At 50.3% G+C, this 12,438-nt stretch overlaps 1 protein-coding gene across 1 annotated transcript in view; it reads left to right on the top strand.

The window, feature by feature from the left end:
* LOC147107891 (ubiquitin carboxyl-terminal hydrolase 25-like) overlaps positions 1–12,438 on the top strand; it is a 179,380-nt gene that overhangs the window by 72,519 nt on the left and 94,423 nt on the right. Inside the window, 2 exon segments of the mRNA XM_086007271.1 lie at positions 7,461–7,598; positions 9,739–9,815. Of these exon segments, the coding sequence (XP_085863397.1) occupies positions 7,461–7,598; positions 9,739–9,815 (215 nt within the window).

The following is a 12,438-nucleotide window of genomic DNA, read 5'->3' as shown; positions in this document are numbered from 1 at the left end:
ATTTGTCCTGCTCTTTATGGACAGGACATAACTGGGCAGTTTTCCACATTGTCGGATAGATGCCAGTGTTGTAGCTGTACTGGAACAGCCTGGCTAGAGGCGCAGCTAGTTTTGGAGCACAAGTCTTCTGCACGATAGCTGGGATGTTGTTGGGGCCCATAGCCTTTGCTGTATCCAGTGCGCTCAGCCGTTTCTTGATAGCATGTGGAGTGAATCAAATTGGCTGAAGACTGGCTTCTGTGATGGTGGGGACCTCAGGAGTAGGCCAATATGGATGATCCACTCGGCACTTCCGGCTGAAGATGGTTGCAAACGCTTCAGCTTTGTCTTTTGCATTCGTGCTGGGCTCCACCATCATTGAGGATGGGATATTCATGGAGGATCCTCCATGTTGTTTAATGGTCTACCACCATTCACAACTGGATGTGGCAGGACTGCAGAGCTTTGATCTGATCCGTTGATTGTGGGATTGCTTAGCCCTGTCTATAGCATGCTGCTTCTGCTTTTTAGCATGCTTGTTTTCCAAGTGTCAAGATCAGTAATGAGGAATAGCTGTGAGGAAAGATTGGATAGGTTGTTTTCTTTGGAACAGAGGAGGCTTAGAGGAGACTTAATTGAGGTGTATAAAATTATGATGGGTCTAGATAGAGTGGATAGGAAGGACCTATTTCCCTTAGTAGAGGAGTCAATAGATTTAAAGTAATTGGTAGAAGGATTAGAGGGGAGTTGAGAACTTTTTTCACCCAAGAGGGTGGTGGGGGTCTGGAACTCAGTGCCTGAAAGAGTGGTAGAGGCAGAAACCCTCATCGCAGTTACAAAGTACTTGAATATGCACTTGACGTGCTGTAACCTACAGGGCGACAGACCAAGAGCTGCAAAGTGGGATTAGGCTGGATAGGTCTTTTTCGGCCAGCACAGACACGATGGGTCGAATGGCCTCTGTCTATGATTCTATCGTAACTTGCAAGATGAAACCATCGGAGGCTTCAGCGTTTCCTTTATATCTGAATAATTTTCTCCTTTCCTGCCCAAGTCTTTATTCATATATTTTTGTTATAAAACTTGTTAATTTTATATGCTTGAAAGTGAGGGCTTTCAGAGCCAGGGGGATGGAACACTTTCCTTTTCAGGCATCCAGGTCAGGTACGATACAGCATGGGGAGAGATGCAGGATGAGAGAGGCAGGGTAATGCTCCTTCCACTCTGTCCCAGCAATGTGTCCCCTGCAGCGTGGCTTCTTTTTTTCATTTCTTTGCACTATCTCCATGCTGTATCCCCTCTTGAGTCAGAGTGCTATTTGTTTTTACAATTAGGTGGGGAACTAGGTGGGATTGTGAGTTGTGAGGAGGATGCAAAGAGGCTTCAAGGCGATTTAGACAAGTTGAGTGAGTGGGCAAATACATGGCAGATGCAGTATAACGTGGATAAATGTGAAGTTATCCACTTCGGTAGGAAAAACAGAAAGGCAGAGTATTATTTAAATGGTGATAGATTGGGAAATGCTGATGTACAAAGGGACCTGGGTGTCCTTGTACACCAGTCACTGAAAGCAAACATGCAGGTGCAGCAAGCAGTTAGGAAGGCCAATGGTATGTTGGCCTTCATTGCAAGAGGATTTGAGTACAGGAGCAAGGATGTCCTACTACAGTTATACAGGGCCTTGGTGAGACCACACCTGGAGTACTGTGTGCCGTTTTGGTCTCCTTACCTAAGAAAAGATATACTTGCCATAGAGGGAGTGCAGCGAAGATTCACCAGACTGATTCCTGGGATGGCAGGACTGCCGTATGAGGAGAGATTGGGTCGACTAGGCCTGTATTCACTAGAGTTTAGAAGAATGAGAGGGGATCTCATTGAAACGTATAACATTCTGACAAGGTTAGACAGACTGGATGCACGGAGGATGTTTCCCCTGGCTGGGGGCTCTAGAACGAGTGGTCACAGTCTCGGGATAAGGGGTAGGATATTTAGGACTGAGAGGAGGAGAAATTTCTTCACTCAGAGGGTGGTGAACCTGTGGAATTCTCTACCACAGAAGGCTGTGGAGGCCAAGTCACTGAATATATTTAAGAAGGAGATAGATAGATTTCTAGACACAAAAGACATCAAGGGGTATGGGGAGAGAGTGGGAATATGGTATTGAGATAGAGGATCAGCCATGATCTCATTGAATGGCGGAGCAGGCTTGAAGGGCCGAATGGCCGACTCCTGCTCCTATTGTTCTATGTTTCTACTGAATTGGAAGCAGGTTCTTGCTGTGGGTCCTTGCCCACTAGGATCTGGATTGAGACTGAACAAGCTACTGTGTCACTGGGCCCTTAGTCACCAGACAAAGTGGACTTTCATCCCATTAATCTTGGCTGTATTTTAAGTTGGGTTCCAGAAGAGAGAGGCCAGTGCCTCCTGAACCCTCATTCCAGTTTTTAAAACTGACCATTTTTGCTTTTATATTTAATGGCCTCTGTTTGTTCTCATCCTCCTCCTCTGTTCCTGCAGTGGGATCGCTGGCACAGTGACGCTTTTAGGATGCACATCATGGAAGGAGAAATCCAGAAATGCTCGTAATTTTTCCTTAAAATTTTTTTGTGGGAGATGATTTTTTCCCCCCAGTCCTGATAGGTCAGGCAAGCGCGATCTAGTCCCAGAACTTTTCAGTAAATTGATACAATAGTCAATTGTTGTGCTGTGTTGTTAAATTAACCTTGCCTCCCCCCCCCACACCCTTGTAGAAAGAGCCGAGGTCTCAAGTTGATGTCACCTATTCCTTTCCTGCTGCTCTCAACATGACAGCTAAATTGAGGAGGTGGACTTACTGTGTGGGAGTGTTGAGAAGGTGGCAGTGAAGACAGTACATCCTGCCGATTACTGTGTTAGTGCAGCAGTGTGAGCTTTTGTCTTCATGACCTCAGTAAAGTGTAATAATATTGGGCGTGTGCACTGTGTGAACAACAGCAAACAGTGCAGCTATACCTACTGAGCTTGGGTTGTGTTTGCATAATGTGATCGCTCTCTCTCCCTCGCGCGCTGTCTCTCTCTCCCTCGCGCGCTGTCTCTCTCTCCCTCGCGCGCTGTCTCTCTCTCCCTCGTGCGCTGTCTCCCTCTCCGGCGCATGCTCTCTCCCTCTCCGGCGCGCGCTCTCTCCCTCTCCGGCGCGCGCTCTCTCCCTCTCCGGCGCGCGCTCTCTCCCTCTCCGGCGCGCGCTCTCTCCCTCTCCGGCGCGCGCTCTCTCCCTCTCCGGCGCGCGCTCTCTCCCTCTCCGGCGCGCGCTCTCTCCCTCTCCGGCGCGCGCTCTCTCCCTCTCCGGCGCGCGCTCTCTCCCTCTCCGGCGCGCGCTCTCTCCCTCTCCGGCGCGCGCTCTCTCCCTCTCCGGCGCGCGCTCTCTCCCTCTCCGGCGCGCGCTCTCTCCCTCTCCCCCTCTCCGGCGCGCGCTCTCCCCCTCTCCGGCGCGCGCTCTCTCCCTCTCCGGCGCGCGCTCTCTCCCTCTCCGGCGCGCGCTCTCTCCCTCTCTGGCGCGCGCTCTCTCCCTCTCCGGCGCACCCTCTCTCCCTCTCCGGCGCACCCTCTCGCTCCCCGGCGCGCACGCGCCCTCCTTCCCCCTCGCACGGGTCCTCCCTCTCCTGCGCGGGCTTGCTCCCTTACTCCTCGTGTGGGCTTGCTCTCCCTCTCCGGCACGCGCGCTCTCCCTCTCCGGCGCGCGCTCTCTCCCTCTCCGGCGCGCGCTCTCTCCCTCTCCGGCGCACCCTCTCGCTCCCCGGCGCGCACGCGCCCTCCTTCCCCCTCGCACGGGCCCTCCCTCTCCTGCGCGGGCTTGCTCCCTTACTCCTCGTGTGGGCTTGCTCCCTCCCCCCCCGGGCGCTCCCTCCCTCCCACCCCCGCTTTCCGAGTGGCAGGCTTTGACTAGTGGGATACCGCAAGGATCGGTCCTAGGACCCCAGCTGTTCACAATATATATTAATGATCTGGACGAGGGAATTGAATGTAATATCTCCAAATTTGCAGACGACACAAAGCTGGGTGGGAGGGTAAGCTGTGAGGAGGATGTCGTGAAACTCCAGTACGATTTGGGCAGGTTGGGTGATTGGGCAGAAACATGGCAAATGCACTATAATGTGGATAAATGTGAGGTTATCCACTTTGGTGGCAAAAACAGGAAGGCAGATTATTATTTGAATGGCAATAGATTGGGAGAAGGGGGAAGTGCAAAGGGACCTGGGTGTTCTTGTGCACCAGTCGCTGAAGGTAAGCATGCAGGTGCAGCAGGCGGTTAAGAAGGCAAATGGTATGCTGGCCTTCGTAGCAAGAGGGTTCGAGTACAGGAACAAGGATGCCTTGCTACAGTTGTACAGGGCCTTGGTGAGACCGCACCTTGAGTATTGTGTGCAGTTTTGGTCACCTTACCTGAGGAAGGACGTTCTTGCCATGGAGGGAGTGCAGCAAAGATTCACCAGGCTGATACCTGGGATGGCAGGAATGACGTATGAGGAGAGATTGTGTCGATTGGGCTTATACTCACTGGAGTTTAGAAGATTGAGAGGGGATCTCATCGAAACCTATAAAATTCTGTCAGGTCTGGACAGACTAGATGCAGGAAGGATGTTCCGGATGGCCGGGGAGTCCAGAACCAGGGGTCATAGTCTAAGGATAAGGGGTAAGCCATTTAGGACTGAGATGAGGAGGAATTTCTTCACCCAGAGAGTGGTGAACCTGTGGAATTCTCTGCCACAGAGGGCGGTGGAGGCCAGTTCATTAAATATATTCAAGAAGGAGTTGGATATATTTCTTAAGGCTAAAGGGATATGGGGAGAAGGCAGGGACAGGGTATTGAATTTGGATGATCAGCCATGATCTCATTGAATGGCGGAGCAGGCTCGAAGGGCCGAATGGCCTACTGCGGCTCCTATCTTCTATGTTTCCCTCCCACGCTCCCTCCCTCCCTCCCTTGCTCACTCCCTCCCTCCCTCTCCCACCCCCGCTCCCTCCCACCCTCCCCCGCCTGCGCTCCCTCTCTCCCCCCGCTCACTCACTCCCTCCCACCCCCGCGCCCTCCCTCCCTCCCTTCCCCCTCCCCCGCCCGCCCTCGCTCCCTCCCTCCCCCCTCCCCCGCCCGCCCTCGCTCCCTCCCTCCCCCGCCCACCCTCGCTCCCTCCCTCCCCCCCTCGCTCTTTCTCTCTTTCCCCACACTGCAGCAACATTGTTCTACGCTCCGGAGGAAACTCCTACTGTCCCACTGGGTCTTTCTCAGAATGACTCACCCTTGTAGTTTTAATGAGCGAGTACAGGATTTTGCCAATTTCCCAGCAGATTTGTGCTATTGACCTGTCATAACTAGAAACTAGATTGAGACTGCAAAAAGTTATTTTGTGTGGAGTCCTTATATTCTGCCGCAGATTCGAGGGGCCGAATGGTGGTCTCCTATGCTCTACTATTCTGTGATTCATAATAGAGATGGGGAACACTTTAACCTGTCAGTCTGGGCTGGGTAGAAATTTAGGTTCCGAAGTGGAAAGGACAACATGATACCGCACTCACCTCCGATTTTGTTTTTTAAACGACATTTACACGCACAATATTCCAATTAGTTTTGGCAGAATGAGTAAAAGACAGGTTGCCAGGAGATCCTGGGCTCGACTCCTGGACCATGCTGAGTCAGATGATCTCAACCAGTCCTGTTCCAGGCCTCAGTGTTTCTGGGCTCGGGAGAAGAAAATCAGCTAGGGCCCCTGTTCCTGGTTGCAATCCACGGACTGCTGCTGGAAAGTGCGCACTGCGCATTCCAAGTGAGGGCAGGACCTTGCTTGATCCCGATGACCTCCATGGCCGAATAGCCTGCTATCTCTTGCGCGCGAAGGGCGAGCTATTTGGGGCCCCATTCAACTGTATCCTCGCAAGAGTCAGGAGGTGTGGTGAAAATTGGCAAGAAAACATCTTGGACATGAATTTGTACTTGCTTCCATTCCGTGCAATTTAAATTGCATGTTCGTAAGCCTGATCAAGATTCACTCTCTCCTTCATCCCCTTAAGGTGCACTATAACACTTGGATTTCAACATTGGGCACAGTTCACCTGTAGCATCTGTGTTGGATCTATGCTCACAAGATGAATTTGCGTGATTGTTGTAATTGCACTGCATTCATTTTAATCGGGTCTGTGCACATGCCTGCCAGGTTGCTAGGCTGTTGCCTGGCAACTGAGAGCAAGTAACTAGCCAGAATTTAAAAGAGTGTTGCATCAAATGACTGTAGCTGGCCTTTAGAGAAAGCAGCACAGCTATCCCTGATTGACTAAAATCCTGAGGAAGTCGGAGGGGCCGGAAAATACCTGAGCCCGGATCTGATTTAAGAAGGAAATCTCGAGACAGCAATTGATTTGAAAAGAAATCAAAAAACAAAAGAGGGTGCCTCATCCCTGGAATTTCGACGGTTAAGGCGTGATTTGATCAAAGCTTTCAAGATAGTAAAAGGGAACAGATAGGGTCAATAGAGAGAAACTATTTCCACTGTTTGGGGATTCTAGGACTAGGGGGCATGGTCTAAAAATTAGAGCCAGACCTTTCAGGAGTGAAGTTAGGAAACACTTCGACACACAAAAGATGGTAGAAGTTTGCAGCTCTCTTCTACAAATGGCAATTGATGCAAGATCAATTGTTAATTTTAAATCTGAGGTTGATAGATTTTTGTTAGCGAAAGTTATTAAGGGATATGGGGCAAAGGCGGGTATATGGAGTTAGATCGCAGATCGGCCATGATCTCATTGAATGGCGGAACAGGCTCGCGGGGTTGAATGGCCTCCTCCTGTTCCTATGTTCCATAGCCATTAAACAATTAATTGCTCAGACAAAAATTATTTACTTTTAGTTACCTTCTAGTTTTTCTTTCGTTTTCTGAATTTGCTGGCTTACTGGGGTACTGTTTCAATCATTCTTCGGAATGTGGGCGTCGCTGGCAAGGCCGACATTTGTTGCCCTTGAGAAGGTGGTGGTGGGCCGCTGCCTTGAACCGATGCAATCTGTGTGGTGAAAGTGCTTGCGTAGTGCTGTTAGGCAGAGAGTTCCAGGATTTTGACCAGCCACGATGAAGGAACGGCCGATATATGTCCAAGTCGGGATGGTGCGTGACTTGGAGGTGATGGTGTTTGCATGCACCTGCTACTCTCGTCCTTCTGGGTAGTGGAGGTCGCGGGTTCCACAGAGCCTGTCAGTCTTTCAGCATCTCATCCAAGTGACTGTTCTTCATGTGACCCCTGTACCGCGACTGTCTGTACTTGCTGCTTTTAAGGACACTCATCCCAGATAAAATCTATCTATCCGTGGTAGAACCCAACATTGTTCAGAGGATACCATCTGCTTGCAGAATAGAGAGCCTCCTTATCCTGCTTCCTAGATTACAACAGTGACTACACTTCATGTTACGTTAACCTGTGTTCATTTCTCCACCCCCCCCCCCCCCCCCCACAATCTGCAGGAGCGCCGGAATCTTCCTTTTATGCGTGAATTGAGGCATCTATTTGCGCTCATGGTTAGCTCCAAGAGGAAATATGTGGACCCTTCAAGAGCCGTGGAAATACTGAAGGATACCTTCAAATCCAATGACTTGCAACAGGTAAGAGTTGGGAGACAGAGAGAGATCTTTGAAAGTTATTAAAATGTGTAATATGTTTATTCTCGCGCCTGATTCCTTTCTATCACGTTTGATGGTTCAGTTGATCAAGGCAAGATGCAACTCAGCCATCCAGACCAGACGGTCCCAGGTTCAGTTCCTGTTGCGTTAGCTGATCTCAGCTTGTAGTTGGGACACTTCAGTTGGTCTCAGCACTTCCAAAGATCAGCCAGGATTGCCACTGCTGATTGCTATCCAGTGGCTGCTATCCTACTGGAAATTGAAGAGAGCTTGATTGGCCTCTGTTGTCACGCCCCAAACACCAACACTCATCACTGTCTAGGCTCATACATGAAGAGTGGACTCTTGGGCAAGGGAATGGAGAGAGGGCTTGCCAGCAGAGTCAACTGTACAAGGAAGGAATCCTCTATTTCAGGAGAGAGGAAAAAGATGAGAACATTACCAAAAAAAAAAGTTACGCATTGAGGCTATCGACAGTACACAAGTCAAGTGCACAGGAGCTTGCTGACATTTTTCTATTTCCCATACCAACTGCGAGAAAGAGATGACTACTTCTGTGACGTTGAGTGGGAGGTGCACATTCGATAGGGCTGTCCTGCCCATCCTTTCCCTTCCCTTCTGTGAGAATGTCTTGATCTCCACCTTTATGGCCTCTTCCCTGATGGTGTGGCTACATTAAGGAAAAGGAGCTTGGTATGGGGAATGATGGCAGACCTGTTCCAGCACTGCATCTCCCTCAGGTTCTTTATTGGTGCTGATTTTTCTTGCCTTGCTCTTGAAGCCATAGACTGCTCACGTGCAGTTCCAAGGGTACTGGCTGCCCTCTTTTGCCTCATCCAGCTGATGGATTTTCATCTGTAGAACTAGACAGAGTGTGCGCTCTTTGACCATGGAGGGGACAGCACCTGTCCTTGCCTGACTTCTGCACGCATGTATTTTCCAGTAGATGTCATTGGACAGTGATTAGGAGGGAGAACCCTAGCTTACTTTATTATTACACTCCCTCCCCCAGTGTGAGGCCAATGGTAACACCCCACTGTGGCCCAGGCTGAAATCAGGAAACTCAGCGCAGGTGTGAAACCAAAGCTGGGGCCATTTGGTCCATTGCACACTGCCTTTACCTATCTCTGTAACCTCCTCAAACAACAACTTGTATTTATATAGTGCCTTCAATGTAGTAAAACGTCCCACGGCGCTTCACAGGAGCGTACTGAGTCACATGAGATATTAGGGCAGATGGCGGTAGGTTTTAAGGAGAGTCTTAAAGGAGGAAAGAGTGGTAGAGAGGTTTAGGGAGGGAATGCCAGAGCTTAGGGCCCAGGCAACTGAAGGCACGGCCGCCAATGGTGAAGCGATTAAAATTGGGGATGTTCAAGAGGTTAGATTTGGAGGAGCACAGATATCTCGGAGGGTTGTGGGGCTGGAGGAGATTACAGAGATGGGGAGGGGCGAGGCCATGGAGGGATTTGAAAACAAGGATGTGAATTTTAAAATCAAGGCGTTGTGTAACCTGGAGCCAATGTAGGTCAGCGAGCACAGGGGTGATGGGTGAACGGGATTTGGTGCGAGTTAGGACACGGGGCAGTGAGCACAGGGGGTGATGGGTGAACGGGACTGGGTGCGAGTTAGGACACGGGGCAGCAGTGTTTTGGATGAGCTCAAGTTTACGGAGGGTATAACGTGGGAGGCCAGCCAGGAGTGCGTTGGAATAGTCAAGCCTAGAGGTAACAGAGGCCCTACAACCCTCCAAGATCTCTGCGCTCCTCCAATTCTGGCTTCCTGAATCCCCCATTTCCTTAGCCTCTCCATTGGTTCAGCTGCCTAGGCCCCAAACACTGGAATTTCCTCTCTAAACCTCTCCGCCTCTCTACCTCTCCTCCTTTAAGATGCTCTTTAAAACCTAACTCCTTGTCTGCCCTAATATCTCCTTAAGTGGCTTGGTGTCAAATGTTGTCTGAACACGCTCCTTTGAAGCACCTTGGGACATTTTGCTCTGTTAAAGGTGCTGTATAAATACAAATTGTTATTGTTAAACACATTGGAGGTGCCTTTCAGGTATCATCCTGTGCAGAGGTTTTGCTTTTTACTCAGTATTTTGTTCCCTCCCTGCCCTGTTTTACAGCAAGACGTGAGTGAGTTTACACACAAGCTTTTGGACTGGCTAGAGGACGCCTTTCAGGTGAAAACAGAGGAAGAGAGGTAAGCCTAGAATGGTTGTAAGGAAAAACTGAAGCTGCCCTCCTGTGGCATTGCTCACTGGTGCGCTGAAGCTGCCCTCCTGTGGCATTGCTCACTGGTGCGCTGAAGCTGCCCTCCTGTGGCATTGCTCACTGGTGCACTGAAGCTACCCTCCTGTGGCATTGCTCACTGGTGCACTGAAGCTGATCTCCTGTGGCATTGCTCACTGGCGCGCTGAAGCTGATCTCCTGTGGCATTGCTCACTGGCGCTCTGAAGCTGCCCTCCTGTGGCATTGCTCACTGGTGCGCTGAAGCTACCCTCCTGTGGCATTGCTCACTGGTGCGCTGAAGCTGCTGTCCTGTGGCATTGCTCACTGGTGCGCTGAAGCTGATCTCCTGTGGCATTGCTCACTGGTGCACTGAAGCTGCCCTCCTGTGGCATTGCTCACTGGTGCGCTGAAGCTGCCCTCCTGTGGCATTGCTCACTGGTGCTCTGAAGCTGCCCTCCTGTGGCATTGCTCACTGGTGCACTGAAGCTGCCCTCCTGTGACATTGCTCACTGGTGCTCTGAAGCTGATCTCCTGTGGCATTGCTCACTGGTGCGCTGAAGCTGCCCTCCTGTGGCATTGCTCACTGGTACGCTGAAGCTGCCCTCCTGTGGCATTGCTCACTGGTGCTCTGAATCTGCCCTCCTGTGGCATTGCTCACTGGTGCACTGAAGCTGCCCTCCTGTGGCATTGCTCACTGGTGCTCTGAAGCTGATCTCCTGTGGCATTGCTCACTGGTGCGCTGAAGCTGCCCTCCTGTGGCATTGCTCACTGGTGCGCTGAAGCTGCCCATCTGTAGCATTGCTCACTGGTGCGCTGAAGCTGCCCTATGGCATTGCTCACTGGTGCGCTGAAGCTGATCTCCTGTGGCATTGCTCACTGGTGCGCTGAAGCTGCCCTCCTGTAGCATTGCTCACTGGTGCGCTGAAGCTGCCCTCCTGTGGCATTGCTCACTGGTGCGCTGAAGCTGCCCATCTGTAGCATTGCTCACTGGTGCGTTGAAGCTGCCCTCCTGTGGCATTGCTCACTGGTGCTCTGAAGCTGCCCTCCTGTGGCATTGCTTACTGGTGCGCTGAAGCTACCCTCCTGTGGCATTGCTCACTGGTGCACTGAAGCTGATCTCCTGTGGCATTGCTCACTGGTGCACTGAAGCTGATCTCCTGTAGCATTGCTCACTGGTGCTCTGAAGCTGCCCTCCTGTGGCATTGCTCACTGGTGCGCTGGATCTACCCTCCTGTGGCATTGCTCATTGGCACTCTGATACTGACCTCCTGTGGCGGTGCTCTGGAAGGCAGTTGTATTGAGCGTAGACCCATTTGAAGCCAGGCACTGAACCCCCATGATTGGGTGGGTGGGTTTGTGGGTCATCGCTGTGCGGAATTTTAAAATAAAAATCACTCGATCTCGAGAGAAGTAGGGGTTCGTTCTCTTAACGGTGTCAGAGATGTACAAAACTGTGACGGCAGGTGAAACGGAAATTGCTGGATACAGGAAACTTTGTTATATCCGGCACCGACGGGACCGAGCTGTTGCCAATCTATCAAAACTGCCGGACATACAAAGTTAATGTTGAAGCATACGGAGATTTTCATCTCCGTATCTGACAACAAACACTGTTGCTTAGCAACAGCTTCAAACAGTCGGCCCGTACCTTGGAAGTGCCTCTGTAGCTTAGCAACAGCTTCAGAGAGACTTTCCAAAGCCTGACTTGGGGAAAAAAAAGCCACGAGAAGAAAAACAACCTAACAGAACGGCTCCTGATTTCTGCCGGTAGATCGAGGTTTCTGGACATACAACCTCCGGATAAACCAAAGTCTCCTGTAGATTGTTCTGAGGGTTCCACTTTAAACATTAATTATCTTCTCTGTTTGTAGCTGCTGTGTATTTCCAGCGTTATCTATTTTCAGTCTGGAATTCCAGCATTTGTAGTTTATTTTCTTTTTGTGATTGCCAACATTCTAAATCAGTAGATTTGGTCGTGTTCTTAAAGCATCAGAATTGTTAATATGATTGATAAGACTGGCCAATCGCTAGAGTGTGTCGTGACTTCCTGTTTATAAGCCCCACCCTGTATTTTTGTCATAATACTCCCGTGAAGCACTTCGGGACGTTTAATAAAAAAAAAAAAAAAATAGACTTGCATTCATATAGCGCCTTTCATGACCACCGGATGTCTCAAAGCGCTTTACAGTCAATGAAGTACTTTTGAAGTGGAGTCACTGTTGTAATGTTACTATGTTAAAGGCGCTATATAAATACAAGTTGTTGTTGTTGTCCAGGACTGAGAAGAAAGAGACAGCCTTGGACTACAATTTTCAGAATTCTGACCATCAGAAGGTTGTGGGTTCAAGTCCCACTCCAGAGACTTGAGCACATAATCTATGCTGACGCTGTCAGAGGCGCCGTCTTTCGGATGAGACGTTAAATCGAGATCCTGTCTGCCCTCTCAGGTGATCATAAGAAAAAAAACCCATGGTACTATTTTGAAGGAGAGCAGGGCAGTTCCCCTGTTATCCTGCCCAATATTTATCCCCCAACCAACATCACTAAAACAGAGTATCTCCTTGCTGTTTGTGGGACCTTGCTGTGCTTGAATT

This window comes from Somniosus microcephalus, chromosome 14 (assembly GCF_052327205.1).
Source record: "Somniosus microcephalus isolate GS21.2 chromosome 14, FLI_Smic_1.0, whole genome shotgun sequence".
Classification (NCBI taxonomy): Eukaryota; Metazoa; Chordata; class Chondrichthyes; order Squaliformes; family Somniosidae; genus Somniosus; species Somniosus microcephalus.
This window is presented reverse-complemented; position numbering and strand designations above follow the sequence as displayed.